At 37.3% G+C, this 16360-nt stretch overlaps 1 protein-coding gene across 2 annotated transcripts in view; it reads right to left on the reverse strand.

Annotated features, from left to right (window-relative positions):
* The window catches only part of ESR1 (estrogen receptor 1), a 175992-nt gene that overhangs the window by 44393 nt on the left and 115239 nt on the right, over positions 1–16360 (reverse strand). For both annotated transcript variants that reach the window (XM_054822184.1, XM_054822185.1), the window contains one exon: positions 13034–13366. In XM_054822184.1, the coding sequence (XP_054678159.1) occupies positions 13034–13366 (333 nt within the window). The remainder of the gene's footprint in view (positions 1–13033; positions 13367–16360) is intronic.

Genomic DNA, 16360 nt, shown 5'->3' on the forward strand with positions numbered 1-16360 from the left:
GCACTCTACCAGACCATTTTACACTGGAAAGTGACAGGCTGATGAGTTAAAAACACTCTGGGGAACATGTCAGGTTTCACAAAATAAAAATAAACAAATAAATCCAGACTGGTTTCTATCAGGGAACACAGAGTGTCTCTCTCAGCTACCTCATCTCAGTTTTCAGCACTCCACCAGGCACCTATTCCTACTCAGCATTGTGAAAGGCACCTAAACTTTTATGAAATCTAGGACCTTTTTTCCCAAAATTGTCTTCTTTTCATTTTAAACAGGTGACCGAAATATTCAAAATCATAACGAAGCGTATTCTTTCATATTGAATAAAATGTTTCATTTCACCTGAAATAGTTACTATCTACCAAACAAGGTCAAAAAAAAATCATTTTGTACTAAGTGAAAATGGTTCTTTCTTATTGTTTGGATCTGCCAGGAAACAAAAAAAGTAATTATTCACACAACTTTGATGGAGACATCTGGAAAAGCTTTGGAAACGTGTACAAGCTCATCCAAAGTAACTGGACCTATAACCATATTTGTCATCCTTTGTCAGGACTGGAAAGTTGCATGGAATTCCATTACATTAAAAAAATCACAGTAGTATCTTCTAATAAGTACAATAGCAGAAATTAAAGATTAGAAGAAAAATGTGTAACTTAAAATTAAGTGAGTTTCCCCCGGAATGATAATTTGATTTTTTTTTCCAAATTGTTAAAAAAGTGGTAGTTTTCATCTTTCTCATTTCCAGAGGAAATTAGATTTACTTTGTTTTTCTTTTTTCTTTTCCCTGCATACAGAATGTGAGTTTGACAGATTCCTCATGGGTGAAAATAAAACCTTTAGCTTGTATCGGGAAGTAGAGCTGCTTCACATAGTTCAGACATAGACTAAGAGATCATTTTATGAATAGCATCATCATACTGACCCTCAAGGCACAATTTGGTTCGTATATAGAAGACTTTTCCAGGCAGAAGGCTCTGGATCCTCAGAGGCAGAACTGTGTTTGGTGTAGGAGCCCTGAGGCAGCAAACATCCTCGGATTGCTCCCCAAATGATGTTGCCCACATTTGACGATAACCAGAAGGTTCTGGGGTTCTTGTCACATATTTATACAGCTCATATATGTTTATAAACATCTACAAACACACTTAAATATAGTCCTACCCCTATAAACATCAGCTATTCCCAATCTGCTCAGAGACTTGGAAGCCACGAGACACAGTGTCAGGCTGGCAGCTTGTTAAGAAGGGGAAAACCACCTCACCAGCATTACACTGAACTACTTCTGACATCCCATTATTGAATTATTTCAGAGCAGTTTCTGGCAAGGTAATACCTCTGTCTCCCACCTACTAGAAATCAGCACTTAAAGGTTATTCCGCAACATTATGTGCAAAAAAAAAAAAAAAAAAATCTTCTAGGAAAGCTGGTAGCAATTATTCACTGTCAGCTGAAGAAGAGCAGATCTGAATTCATCAGACTCCAATGATGAAGATTTACCAAAATCTCTCAGAAACCCTACTATTGATAAAGAAGGCAAAAAAAGCCTCATCTGGAGTTTAAAGAAAAGAGCAATCTGACTGAACCGTCTGCTGAAATAAGACAGTAAGGGAAATGTATTTATATTGTCTGGCAATGTCTCATTCAAATGTCAGGATCTTTCTCGAATATTTGATTAGAAGTGGCCCCTTCAGAAAAAAAAAATGCAGAGCGGAACAAAGGTACAAAAATAGAGAAGAGAGGTGAGAAACATAATGGATTTGAAATACATTATGTATTTTAATATACTGCTTTATTTCAGACTTAGATATAATTAATTTTTCCTTAGACATACTTAGCAGTATCAAAGATTGTTTCTCAAGATAGTGATAAAGTAGCATGGAAAACTCCTGCAAGATACAAGCCACACTGTTGGAAAGAGAGGCATACTCGCAAGGCATAAAGCAGAAGCATAATGACCATTATAAAAAAAATAGCAGATTTAATTCATATTTATACCTGTAGACTGAGAACCTTCAAATTAGGGGTTTTTTGTTTCACAGCAGGGATATTTAGCATGCTTTACAGCTTTCCTACGCAGCAGATAAAGTCCTGAGATAGCAATTTGGGGATGGATACATTGTGGCACTTTATAAGAGAGTTATACAAAACTAACACAGGGAGGCTTTGGCACAGCCAGGAGCAAAATCAGCGTTTCCCAGTGGTAAGGCAACATTCTTCCCAAAAGGCCCAGTGTAAAAAACCATAACCCTAGATGTACGCTTGAGAAAAAAAGAAAGGGGAAAACAAAAGGTGCATTTGGTATTCATATTGGAGACAATGATTCTCCATAGCTGTGTTTATATGAATACCAAGTGGAAAAAAAAATGAAGTCACAAGCAGCACTGATAAATATGTTAGGTTTCACGGCCAGCTCTTCTGTGTCAACTGCCTATGCTTCTAAAATGTGCAAGACATTAACCAATTAATACCAGTGGTTTATTCTACCATCACTGAATAAAATATATTAGAGCTTTCCTTTTCCACAGACCCTGCAAAATCAGCAAAAATCAGCAAAAAGCAAGCCCCGGGGTTCTTCTGTCTTCCAAATAGCACAGATAAATGAACAGCCAGTCTGTGGCTGTTCAGGTAAAGTCTCTTACCCCAGGGATGGAAGGAAACTTAGAAACTATGATCCTCAGTGAGCTAGGATGCATCTTGATATAACCGCTCGGGGTCTCCCCTAACCTTTCGAAGCAGGGAGTGAGGGGGAAATTACTGTGCTTCCTCTTCCCTTTGACTCTCCAACCCCTCACAGCTCTGGCATAGCATTACAGAACAAATTACAGATCAAGCAGATATATGCAAAGTAGAAGCTATACAACATCCACTCCAGCAAACAGGATAAAGGCTGCAAATGGTGCCAGTAACTAGAAGATTCTTGTCTTTTGTACAGGAGAGATTAGAAAAGACTTCTCTGCTGAAGTAAAAATACAGAGAAATGAAATTAGATAAAGGCTTGAGTTAGAGCTGTATGATACTACATGATACATGTAGTAACATACAGTACACAGTACAGATACATGACTATTTCTTTCTAGCACCCTCATATTAATACTTGCCTGTTGATTCCCGGTATACTGTCACCCTCACATTTCAACTGGCTCAACTATTTTGCAGTGAACTGGACTGGGGAACTCACACAAGTTATAGGCAACCCAAACCACACACGTACACAAAAGATTTATTTTTAACCCAGGTCAATCCTGCTACCTGCACAGCCGCCTCAAGCCAGCGGGAAGCAGAAGGGTAGGAACCGCTCTAGCCGGCCGTGCAACTGGAAGAAATACTTGTGAAACTACAGTCCCACAAAGTATGTCCCACAAATGTATGTGAAACTCATAAGAAATACTACCTTTGTAGCAATCAAAGGAGGTTTCTGAAATAGGTTAGACATGCAATACTACTATATTCATTTATATTAGTATGGCAATATTACGAATTTAGCTTTATTCCGATCAGTTGTTTCTAATACAATGAAGATACCCAGTTAGAGACTGTTCAATGTTTTAGTAAACACTTGGCTCACTTGCCAGCAGTCCATATAGCTGCTTCTCTATTTGCAGCCATGTTTTCTCAGGAAGATGCTTCATTATTAGGCTACTGATAAGATTTAATATTCTCTGGAAAATTTCCAATTAACCTAAATGCCACATTCCCTATCTTAGTGAAACAAGTAAAATGAGATTTCTGGGATTTTAATTTTCTAAACTATCTCAAACACTCCAGAATGTAATTTAACAGGAAATATAGCACATTTTGTCTAGAGTCTAAATGAGATTTTGAACAGTACTTTTCCCCTTGTCTCTATATTAACCTTGATTCTGGATCTCATGACTTTCTACTGGATTAACTCAAAAACCTCCAAACTAAAAATCTAAAGCTGCAGAGACAAAAATCACTGAAATTTCTGTCAACATGCATTTTCTTTTTCTGAAGTCAGCCTGCTCACAAGGAATACCAGATACCCAGGAGAATCGCTGGGTCCCCCTGACATCCTGAGCCGTGCCCTTCTTGGGTGGGGAAAGGCAGCAGGACACTGAGTCAAAGTCAGGATCTCGATTCCTCTCTCCTGTTTCCAGGACTCCTCTTTTCAAGAGGCTTAAGAAGCTTTAGGTCTAGACCCAGAGTCTAACTGCAGCGATAAATAATTCATCTCCATCTCCCTGCTGAGGACCATGGCAGACAGCTACCTTTCTCAGAGGGAAGAGAACTTTCCATAATGAAGAGAGAAGGCAATGTTTTCTTACGGTCACTCTTAGCTGAGAACAAACTCCCGGAGGAACAAGGCAATCACAGATTTCTCATTCCCCATTCCACCGTGGGATATGCTTTAACTTACTTTCACTAGCTTAAATTCGCAGCAGTCCATAACTAACACGCAGACAAAACAATGCACTCTTTACACACATAGTTCATTTCCTGGAGAGATAATCAAAGAAAATAAATGAGCTGCGTAACAGATGTGTCATATAACACACCATTGCAGCGATACAGACAGGGTAAGAGCCTATCCAGAAAAGAGTTTGCAATAAATCTTTCCTAATTATTTCTATGTATCTTACAAACTCCTATATATCTAATGTGAGATTTCAGTGAATGACTCAAACAGAAAACTAATACAGATGATCTTAAAATAACCTCTAAACTGGAGTTACAGCTGATTGTGCTCAGAGATGTAGTACTGGAGAGAAACTAAAAGAATTAGGCTGAACTTATTAAACATCAAGTAAAAAGGGCCATTTTATGTGAATTATGTGAACACGGAACAATGGATATGTGCGTATGCACATACATATCGCATCAGTGCTTTCCAACAATTGCATATTCTTTTTGTAAATTATTTTAAGAAATAAATAAATCAGGAGGGATCATTACTTACTGTTTACTTAGAGTGGAAATTAATGAGCGTTTCTTGGAAAGCCCCGGGGTTCAGCATAGCTGAAGACTCTAAGACAGATATGTTCATCCAAGAGTGTAAATTACTTATCAGCTAAAGAAAAATAGCAGGAAATGTTTTTATAAAAGGATCATTTCCTTTAGAAATAAAATATTACAGATTAAGTATTTAATTCCCTTAAGTTTTGGCTAAAAATATAAAAATTATTACTGTGGATGCTCATTTTTGCCTCTTTGTTTGCCAAGACCAATAGAATTTCATCTTCCAACATCTATTATGATGAGGCTTTGGGCAATGTGGTCTAGTGGAGGGTGTCCCTGCCCATGGCAGGGGGGTTGGAACTAGATGATCTTTAAGGTCCCTTCCAACCCTAACCATTCTACGATTCTATGATTCTATGATTCTATTATCAAATTAACTTGTTGAATTCATTGAATGTCCAATGAATTCCAATATGTAAGTAGCTCTTGTTAAAAGAATGTTAGCTGCTTCTTACTTGTTGGGTGTTATTTCTCATCTGCCACTATATGACAAACAGCTAAACAAGATTACTTACAGTAAGTTGCTTTTGGTTACTGAAGATATTTGTTCTTTGACACAGCTTGTTGGGAAGCCCCACAATTCAAACTTTGGAATTCAAATATTTCTTACTCTGGAAAGTTCTGAATAGAGTCGTCCTTGTAATAGCGCTTTGGGTCTTGATTTTAAAACCACTGTGTACATAAGGAATTTTACATACATGGAGTAGTTCCATAATCTTAATAAATGTGTTTTGATATGTGCATACTTGTAGAAACAGAGATTTACAGGCTGAATTTGCCTTAAGATTTAAATTTAAATTTCAGCACATACTCTCTTCAGGGACATTTGGATGGAGAGATGTATCTGAGGTTCACCACTCTAAAGAAGCTGTTTTTAAAAAAAATCACCTAGAGTAGAACATAATTATTGTGCTGAGCTAATAAATGGATGGCTTTAAATGCCTGCGTTAATTGTTTTTCAAACTATTCACTTCCACCAACAAGGAAGGGAACTAAGACATCTCTGGGAAAACAAATATTATAGCATTTAAAAAGAAATACTGGGGTTCCAGCTGTTATTCTTTTACTGGACAAATGTTATGAAGAGTGATGTTAGCTATATTTCCTTTATTCTAAATATACGAAACTTTATCTGGGGAGTGGGGGATATTTCTTTTATTCTAAATATACGACACTTTATCTGGGAGGTGGGGGGTGGGGGAGGGAAGTGAATTTTCACAGCACGTTACACACATTCACCTCAACCTTAACAGAAACTCATTTACTTAAAAGAAAGGCCACAGCCATTTTCTGGTCCTGTGCACAGAGAACAACTACAGTTATGCAACTAAAGTAAAAGTTAAGTAAAAGATAGTCACTTTCATTCTATATTTGTTTATAAACTTGCATCTTATTACAGCTTTCCTAAATTCAAGGAGGCTAGAAGGATGGACAACATGTTTGATTCAATAGCTTTTGGCAGTCACCTCTCTACACAAAGTAACTGCCTCTGTGAATGAGAGGACAATATAGCACTCGCTATGAATTACTCTAACATTGTATTTTTCTAATTTTAGAAAGAATTACTGATATTCATCATACTTTTGAGTGAAATATCACCTCACATACGAAGTAGACCTTTTAATTGTGGCCACAGAATGTTGCTAAAAGGGATACAGGCAGATGCACTCACATAATGGCATCAACACCTGACTTATTCTTCAGAACCTCTTTCTTCTGGGCAAAGAATTAAACTCTGGACAGCTACAGAATTAGCTTTAGGAGTTTTTTAAAAAAAAAAAAAAAAAAAAAAAAACCAAAAAACCACTAGTAAAAATAAACAACAACAACAAAGTTGCAAGATATGTATTATAAAACCCTCAAAGATATACTTCTGAGCCCATTCACAGGTTATCTAAAAAAAGATTCAAAGTGGTTCTCTAATTATTCTTTCTTTCTTAACTCTGTTTCCGTTGATTGAAAATTTATGTGAATGACATGACTCAGTTTGAATATATTCTTGTAATTCCCACTGCCAGGAAACTCCTGGGGAAAGAGCGGGGCCTGAAGCTCAAGCACTGTAGCTTGGACAATGAAGTGGGACAGGGATATTGAGTAGACAACATCCCAAGGCTCTTCCTGTGGCAGGGGGAACAGACCCTCCCACTTCAAAGAGCCCCTGAACAAATCACTGTCCTCCAGCAGGAGCCCTAGGAATGAGTAAGAGGCCCAAGACTGAGCTACCGAATTTACTGTCGGCTCATCTGACCGATTCCCAGTATCTTTTACTCTGGTCCTCGTGCATGTGCTCTCTACTTTTTCTCCCCATTGGAGTCTCCTTGATGCTGGTCAGCTTGCTACCCCTAGTCCTGATGCATTTATCTCCCTTTCTGTATCCCTAACTCTAGGGACTCCCTAGAGTTTGAAAACCATTGCATTGGGATACCTCTTAAATTTCCAGTATCACAGTTGTTATTCAGACCCTGATCCTTTTTTCTCCTGACATAATTTTCTTCCAGTCTTCAGCTAGTGAAAGCACTGCCTGTATTTTTGTTCCCATAGATACCTGCAGCCAAAGTTTATGTTTCCTTTTTCCACTTTTGTTGAACTATTTCTTCTCAGCTTTGGCTTTTCCCTGTCTGACACCAGTTCCTGGTGTACACAACTCTGTCAGACATCTCCCTGTCCTTCAGAATCAGCGACTCCCCCCTGGTCTCTCACCAGCAAATCATTGTTTCACATGGTCTCATCCTTTTCTCTCATTTAAATTTCTCTGCAGGAGGAAGTACACCTCATTGTGTTTCAAAAGCACTAAATAACAATTCTATAGATAGTAAAAATAAAAGCTACATGCAAGAGTGGGTTTGTCTCATACAGCACCCAGAATCTAGGGGAGGAGGACAGAAAGGGGGGGCTGTTTGGTTTTACACGATATAGACATGAAAGGCTACAGACTAAGAAAACAGAGGAATAGAAAGCTTTTATTTCATATTCAACAATTTTAACTCTGTTGCCCTGCATAATCATGCCATTGCATGATACCTCTCAGTCTGATGTTCAAATTGAAACGGTAAGTGATTACTTACTCCACTGTAAGAATTGATTCTCGTCTCTTACACTCCTGGTAATGAACTGAAACTTCACAGAAATTAAATTTGCAAAAAGCAGCCATAAAGTAAGATCCAGATGCTTGATATCATTTCTCTGTTGCTTACATATCTATTTGCTTCCTCTGTTTTCCCCCTGTGAAGTCAGGGGAGCTGTTAGAGTATCACTTCAAGAGATTAAACAGATAAGCAGAGGGGTGGGTTTTTTAATAACATTTTACAAACCTCCACAGCAAGCCCATTTGTCAAAGGAGAAGAGACTATAAAGAACATATTTTGGAAGGTTTATTAAAAATTATCACAGGAATAGCAAGCCACTCCTTTTTTTAAGCTAAGTGTAAATTATTGCCAGGAGGATCGCTACACTTAGAAGCTCTGTAAACTGTCCTGCACCTAAAGGGTTATTAACACACACCACTCTTGTATAAGACTTCTTTCCTTCCAGTGCAAGCTGACTGGGGTTTTTTTCCAAGGTTTGGTGTCACTGAAGTGCAATGTAAAATTGTGGCTATTGTTGGCCTCTTTACACACTGTTCCTAATTTAACAAACAGAGCAGTTTAGAAGGTCAAATAGGAAAACAATATCTTAAGAAAATAGCAACTTCTGTGGCTTTGAAATAAAAAAATCAGTGCCAAAATGTTTATCTCCCCGGTTCATGAAGCCATAAAATAAGCACAGCACCGTGAATCATCTCAAAACTTCAAAGCTTGTATGCCCAGCGTACCATTTTAGGGCTATTAAGTTGTACAGCTACTGTACTTGTAGTAAATAGTTATACAAGATTGCAGCAGCAGTGCCAAATATTTCACCCTTGCAACAAAATTTCCTTAAAGCTACGCTCTTTACCATGAGCTCACTGTATAAGCTTGTAATGTCTTTTACCATCTCCAGAGCTTCTGCACAAATTACTGACGATTACATTGAAAATACGAGCTTCTTTTAGAGAATACAGTACTCCAAATATAGATATTAAATGATATACACAGTGAATAATGAAATACAACGTTAATTCTTTTGACATAAAAAGTAAAGGTTTCGCTCACTGCATCAAAGACCATGATGAAAATTCACTAAACTAAAACACCTCATTCTGTGAGACTGAAGGTGGTATTATATCCCCAACATGTTATGTAAACCGAGAAGAAAATAGAAAGCCATATCTTTCAGGAATACGTAATTCAGAAATAAGCAGAACTTTTATTCATCCATGCTGATACCTTGCCGACGTGTGATTTTTAGCGATTTGTCCCAATTAGATGGTAAAAGGCTCAATTTACATGTGTACGTAAAGTCTAGCCCATCACAATCTGCACCCGCCTTATGTGCAGCTGCTTGCTGTTCCAGCTGGCCGGGGTAATCAGAAGGCACCACTGGTGTCTTACAGAGGCCATCTGCGAGGACTTAAGCCAAAATCCACGTTAGGCCATGTTATGAGCAAGTCCCGTGGGGCATCCTGAATTTTTTGTATATGTCATAGGACACTGTACAAGATTTCTGTCCATGTAATCTGGCAAATCCACTTGTATCAGTGGCCAAGGTTTCAAAAGAAAATTAAAACAAGCTTTTTTGCACTTGGCATATTGTGAATTGCATTGTCATGGGAGAGCTTTGTTATGACCTCAGTTAACAATCATGTTATGCTTAAATATTGAAGACTATTTTTTGAGGTTATGCACAAGAAGCTGCCACAGGTTCTCTTTGTCCCCAGCAATTTTTAACACCACCAAGTCTGCAGAGTCAATATAAGCAAGTTTGAACTAATGCTGAACAAGTTGCAATAAAGATGTAGACCACTTCTCACTTTCCCAATCAGAGCATGTCTGCAAAGATAACTCACCTCATTTTGGAGATTGTCTTTATAACAAATATCTGCCTACATTATATTACACAGCCCATCATAAATTAATTTTCATTACTCCTTTTTGCCCACCTATTTACATCACCAGAAAGACTGGCTGGCCAAAACAATGTCTTTACTAGTTGCCTTGACACACTCCCTCTACTTTAAAGTCCACACAGCGAAATAAACTACAGACGTGTCCCTGAAAGTCCTTACACTTATTTGTAAGCTGTATCTTCATTTCATTTCTGCTCTGTTAATATCAATTTCTTCCTTCCTCAACAAATATGCTTTCAACCCAGCCACTCATATTGACTTTGCTCCTTGCTTTCTCTCCATCAGCTAAGTGCCTGCATTTAGCTAAATGAACTTGTGCAATGCTTCCAAGGCTCGAGAGGTGTGCATAGGAGAGGCTGTTTCCTGCAACTACTTTTTTCTACTGGTAAAAAGCACATGCGCTTTTTAGAAAAAGATTTTTTTACCCTTGATTCCAAAGATTGAAACCTTACTAAATCATCTGAGAAAACAACTGAGTGGGATCCCACAACGCTGTTGCGCAAAATACTTCACCTGACAGAAAAAAGTTACTCAATTCCTCTGTTTATGCATAACGTATGTGGAAATCCTCTCTAATTAAGCAGTATGGCATAATTCCGCATAATTCCTAGTAATAATGGAGTATTCAAAGGCAACATATTGAGGAGGTGCAAATACAACTTCTATTGCCAGACACATTTATCTTAAAGTACATTTATTGCCAGTACATTCCAGCTGAAGGAAACTTAGGCAAACAGTCCGAGCAAAGGCCCTACCTTTGAAAGGTGATCAGTACTTCTAAGATTTAATATCAGCAACTAAGAACACTCAACCTTTTCTAGGAACCAAATGAGAAATAATTAAAAAAAAAGATTTAAGCACCTAGCTCCAAAAAACCTACTCTTGGTGGACTCAGTTTTAGAGGTAGGTAAACAATTGGGCCTGAATTCTTTTAAATCAACTTTCTAAAATACTTTAATTTCTGTTTTGGGTCATGCATACTGTCCTCCAAGCCCCAACACCAAGAACCAGCTAAGTGTCCAGCACTTTCAGAATCCACAAACTATTCATATTCTACCTCTCCTGCTTTAGGACTGTCCTTTGGTATTATTTGTACAGTGCCTAATAGATCAAATTATGACTGTGAAGGAATTTGGGTTTGGGGGTTTTTTAACCAAAGTTCACCAGTTTTATATAAAACTTCACCTGTTAGAGCACTTATTAATGCATATACATACAGTCATTTGGCTTACTTTCTCCTTAGGAGCTATTTTAGCAATTAAGAGGTACACTTATTTAAATGTAAAATACATTAGATGTACACAAATAGTTGATAATCTTATACATTTGATTTTCCAATTTCAGAAGCTTGCTTAGGAAATAAAGGATATATTTGGTAAATCAGGCAGTTTTTTGATCTTCACCTGATGTAATCATCTGATGACAAGCAGTTTTAGAGAGATTTGTGAATAAAAAAAACAGATCTGAGTTCCCTAACAGTGTTGTTTTGTATCTAAATGCATCTTCATTAATTATATTAACTATCAAAATCAAATGTCATAAAAGACAACTGTTTCCAGCTGGACAACATAATGAATTTAGAATGTGGTATATTCACATTGAATGTAAATTAATGGATTTTAACAGACTTAGACTAATCGTATCTCTAAAATCAGTAGAAAAGTCATTTGAATTTAGCTGTTTTGATAGTGAAAGGTTTAAACACTATGGACGTATGGTCATTTTGCAAAAGCATTTTGTAAAGGCATGATCCAAAGCATACCTAAATTAACAGGAGAACCCGCCCTTGACTTGAACAGACCACAGATCAGGCTTTAACCACCGTGACTTTGTCAAGAATAAAATTCTCAGGTGATTTCTTATAAGATACGATGAGAAATGAAACACACACAGGTTCTCATTGATCATAGCTGGAGCCCACAAAGTGACATGTGAAAAGTGGTAAAAAGGGAACCCATGAGGACTGGAAAAGACTCAGATTTTATGGGTTATTGATTTACCAGGAAGAGTCCTGCCAAGTTTAAATGAAGGAAAACAGAAAAATGGCATAACCCGGGTGTAATGCTGTTGAGGTAATGCACCATGTGAGTAAGAGCTGTGGTAGCGTTCTCCGACATTCCTTCATAAAGTAGCTACATAATTTTAATGAAATAAATGGCTACAGTAAAAATTTAAGAGATCAGAATCCCAGTGAGTTATAAAGTATAAATTATTGTGTATGCAGGTATTTTTACAAAGCTAAAAGTACAGCACGTGCAATACATTTCTAAGAAACATTTAAATTTTAACTTATGAAGAGTAGTCTTGTAGACTGAAATTTTAAAAGATGATGAACTTTAATTACAAAACTACTCTCTCACTTCATTGATATAAATGAATTAAATCACATGAATGAATGTGAACATGCGTTCAACAAAAAATGTTACATACTTCCCACTATTCTGTAATTCCCTTCCAGAAAAGAGGGGTCATAGCTCAGCAACGATGATGCACCAAAATGATAAAGAGAAAAACATCTAGTTCCAGTAGGAAAAAATTTTCATACAAAAATTGCTATTCTGGCTCTGTTTCTCAGACGCAAAACTCATGGAAGATCTGTAGTTTATGGTCAAAAGGTAAACTGGCAATTAAATAAATAGCACTAATACTTGTGGGCTCAGTAGTAATGCTGAATATATTGCTTACATTACAGACATGAAAGTAATCCTTTTTTCAAAAGGGATCTAAATAATTAACATTATTTGATTGGATCAAATATATTAGATATCTGTTTTTACCTTTAATTTTGGTGTTTTTTATCTGAAAAAAGGATTTGCAATCAAAGAACTGTCCAACATTCTATAGTGTGGGGAAAAATCTTTTCTTGAATAAATCTTTCCTCAAAAGTCACTCACATTGCACTATAGTTTTTACCAACCAATATAACATAAAACTTGTGTCTTGTTATGTATTTATACTTAAGTGAACAATTTGCATGAAATTAGAATACATAGTGTGAAAACCTGTATGTCTTTTTTCTATTGGTTTGTCATGTAGAAGCTTTTATAGTCCACTGGGGCTTTCTTTCCTTACCTGGAACTCTCTTTGCCCAGTTGATCATGTGCACTAATTCTCTGTCTGCAAGGTTGGTCAACAGGGTCATCATAGAGGCTTCGTTGAATGGTCTGTTTGGGTCATATTCAGAATAAACTATGGGTGGCTCAGCTTCCAGCAAGGCACTGACCATCTGTTCTGCTGTCAGGGACAGGGCCGGACTGCTCTTCTTGTTATGTTTAACCACCAGTGGACTTGTCCAAAGGGTGGGAGCTCGCAGCTCTGTAGAAGCCTCCTCACTCTTGCAATCCGGCTCCTCTTTTTGACGTTTTGGTTTTATCATTCGCCCACCTCTGCGGTCTTTCCGGATTCCTAGAGACACACAAGAATATAATGAATTCCTTTCCTTGAACATGTGTCACAAACACATGGCTTCAGCCAATCAGCAGCTGCTGTTGATAGCCCCAAGTAGGACTAACCCTTCGTTTATTTTCTGAAGACTTCTTCCTATATATTGAAGTTGGGGAGAAAAACTATTTTAAAAAGTATAGTGTCCTTCCTAAAATTCAGATCAGTTGGGCTTACACAGGACTCTAGACCAGTGACACTGTACAGTTGCCTTAGCCCCACAAAAGGAAGTCAGTAATTGGGAATAAATAAATATTTCTTTACAGCACAAACTTCAAAGTATGTCCTAAACTCTAGCAGACAACTGTTCTATAAATGACCAATGATAACTTAATGATCGGGGTGGGCCAGATGGATCACAGAAGTAGCTCTCAAAAACTATCCAAGAAAGTTTTGCTCAAGTTCACCAATTATTTTAATTAAACATCATCCTATTATTGAGCTTGTGATCTTCACAATTACATAAAAAAAAATCCAAACAAGTTCCCATTATAAGATGAGCTTACACAGCAATAAAGAATGCCACGTAAGTAGATAAACAGAAGAAAGAAAAGGAAAGATAATTGCAACCTCAGAATCTAATGTGGGAGACCTACTGTCAAAAGGCTGTAATAACTGCAACAGAAACCATTTTTTGTCATTACTGCACATTTCTGCAATGTGCTTAGCGCCATATGACCCTGAACCTTGGGATATTATCAAGTCAGCCATACCAATTAGAACAACAATGTAAGACCTTACAGTGGAACAAAAATCTCCCTTTGTGGAAAGCTTACAAGAACAATATAATGATAAAGCCCACATGGACTCCAACCATAAAGGGAAGATAAAGTCTGGCTCTGAGTGGAGGAGGCACAGGCATTTTGAGGCTGAGTTAAAACTTAAATCAATCATCGAATGGGGGCAAGGGACAAGCAAGTAATAAGGGAAGCACACAAGGGATTGAGCTATGAGGAGAAGGCAGCTTATGATGCGGCTTATTCTGGAGTTCTCATGCAATATGGAAAAGCAGCACTAGTCCCAGTTTGAAAATCAAAAGAAGAAGTAGCTATAGGGAAGGATATAAACTATTCAAATAATAGAGAAGAACAATTTAAAACAAAAACAAAAACAGCTTTGAGAACTGTTGGCACTTGCAAGTGATCAATACAGGTCTCTCTGATGGGTGGCAGAATGGGAAACACAATCTTTGCTCAGCTTTTTTCACACCACAAAAATTTAAACCTTTAGATTCCCAGTCTTGTTAGCAGCATCTTCATCTCACATCCAACATTCCTTCATACAAATCCTTTCCCAGTCTCAAAGGAACAGAGAATGTTTATATCTGTTTGCCTCTTTCTTTGAAAATGGTGACATTTTCACTGAAATAGTACTTGAAGATTGAGTACTTTAAGTCTAGTTCATTCAAAATCTAGTAGGCCTCCTGATTCTATTCTATTAATCTTTCCTGATAAAGGGAGTTCAATAAATTTTTCATCACTCCTACTACTTAACCTCCCTATGTTTTCCCATTCGTTGAACTAGTTGTAAGCCTGAAGTCTCCAGTGCATTGCCGCTCCCATTTTTCATTCAGTAATATCAGTTTTTCCTACCACTAAACTGTTTCTGTTTAGGAGAGGAGGGGGAGATACTTGCTATTAAGAAAAAATGCAAGACTTATTTTGGCAAAATGTCATCCTATTCTCATTGGTAGCTTACTTCACTGGAATACTCAATAGAATGCATGCTCTATCTGTAACAGATATTTTTATTTCATGCTTTATATCAATGTAATATTTTTGAATTAAAATTGCCTTGTGAAACATGCAGAGATAATCACGTGAACAAAACCACATAGTTCATACACACTAGACCATTTGTTAACTGTCTCACATCCCAAATTCTACAGCTGCTCATCTAGCAATTTCCTTTTGAAGAGTTAAAAGTATCCTTGGGGCCTGTACTGTTCACCATACTCATAAACAGATGGACTCAACTAACATAATGCAGAAACAAGATCTTGGGTTTAGAATAATGCTATAAAAACATCAGATAAGTTAGTTTATAAAGTAAATAGAAGGCTAGAAATTACTAGGAGAGGAAGGGAGGACAGAGCATCTTCATAAATCACAGATTTTATTAACTCCTGAGGCACACTACAATGAACACTGTGCAGTTCCGTTCTTCCCATTTTAAAGAGAGATGTAAAAGAAATGAAAAAGGCATAAGAGAAAGTCAAGTAAGATGATCTGAAGTGTGAAACAAGTTTGGTGCAAGAAACACCAAACTAGGTCTGCTTGGCCTGCAAGCCAGATACAAGACGACAAAATCAGGAATAGCAAGAAGATGAATAAGGTACAAACACTGACGCTTCTCTTCCAATACAAGATGGTATCAAATGAAACTCCCCCATGCAGGGTTCAGGACAGACAAGACGACGTTCTCTTTCACACCATGCAGAAACAAAGCCGAAAGTGTTGAATACATTAGAAGTTGGTATATGTTAGAAACTTGTAGGCTAAATTTGATGGAGAAAAGAATCCATTAAGGGTTAATAAACACAAATAGGGCACCTTTGGCTTAAGTCTCCATGGCATAGATTACTGGAAGACCAGAGAGGAATTTTCTGGGTTTGCTTTTTACTTATTCCAGGTCTGCCTTGTTAAGTAAAACAAGGATGTGATGAGAGTTTGACATAACAACTGTATGTGGCACATATGTATGTATGTACATACACTGTATGTACAGTGCCAACTGTAAGCACATTTAGCTGCTTACATATCAACTAGATTCTAAATAAGATAGACAGGTTTATTTTTAATTTCTCTGCAGGCTTCCCACTGGCTTTTCTTCACCTTGAAAAAAAGTGGTGCATTGAGCAAAGTTGAACATAACCAGTTTGGAAGAGATGCCCCACAAAAATCTATTTTTACATTTTTATTTCACGATTTAAGAAAAACAACCAAACATAGCAAGCCT

The sequence above is a fragment of the Grus americana genome, chromosome 3, assembly GCF_028858705.1.
Source record: "Grus americana isolate bGruAme1 chromosome 3, bGruAme1.mat, whole genome shotgun sequence".
Taxonomy (NCBI): Eukaryota; Metazoa; Chordata; class Aves; order Gruiformes; family Gruidae; genus Grus; species Grus americana.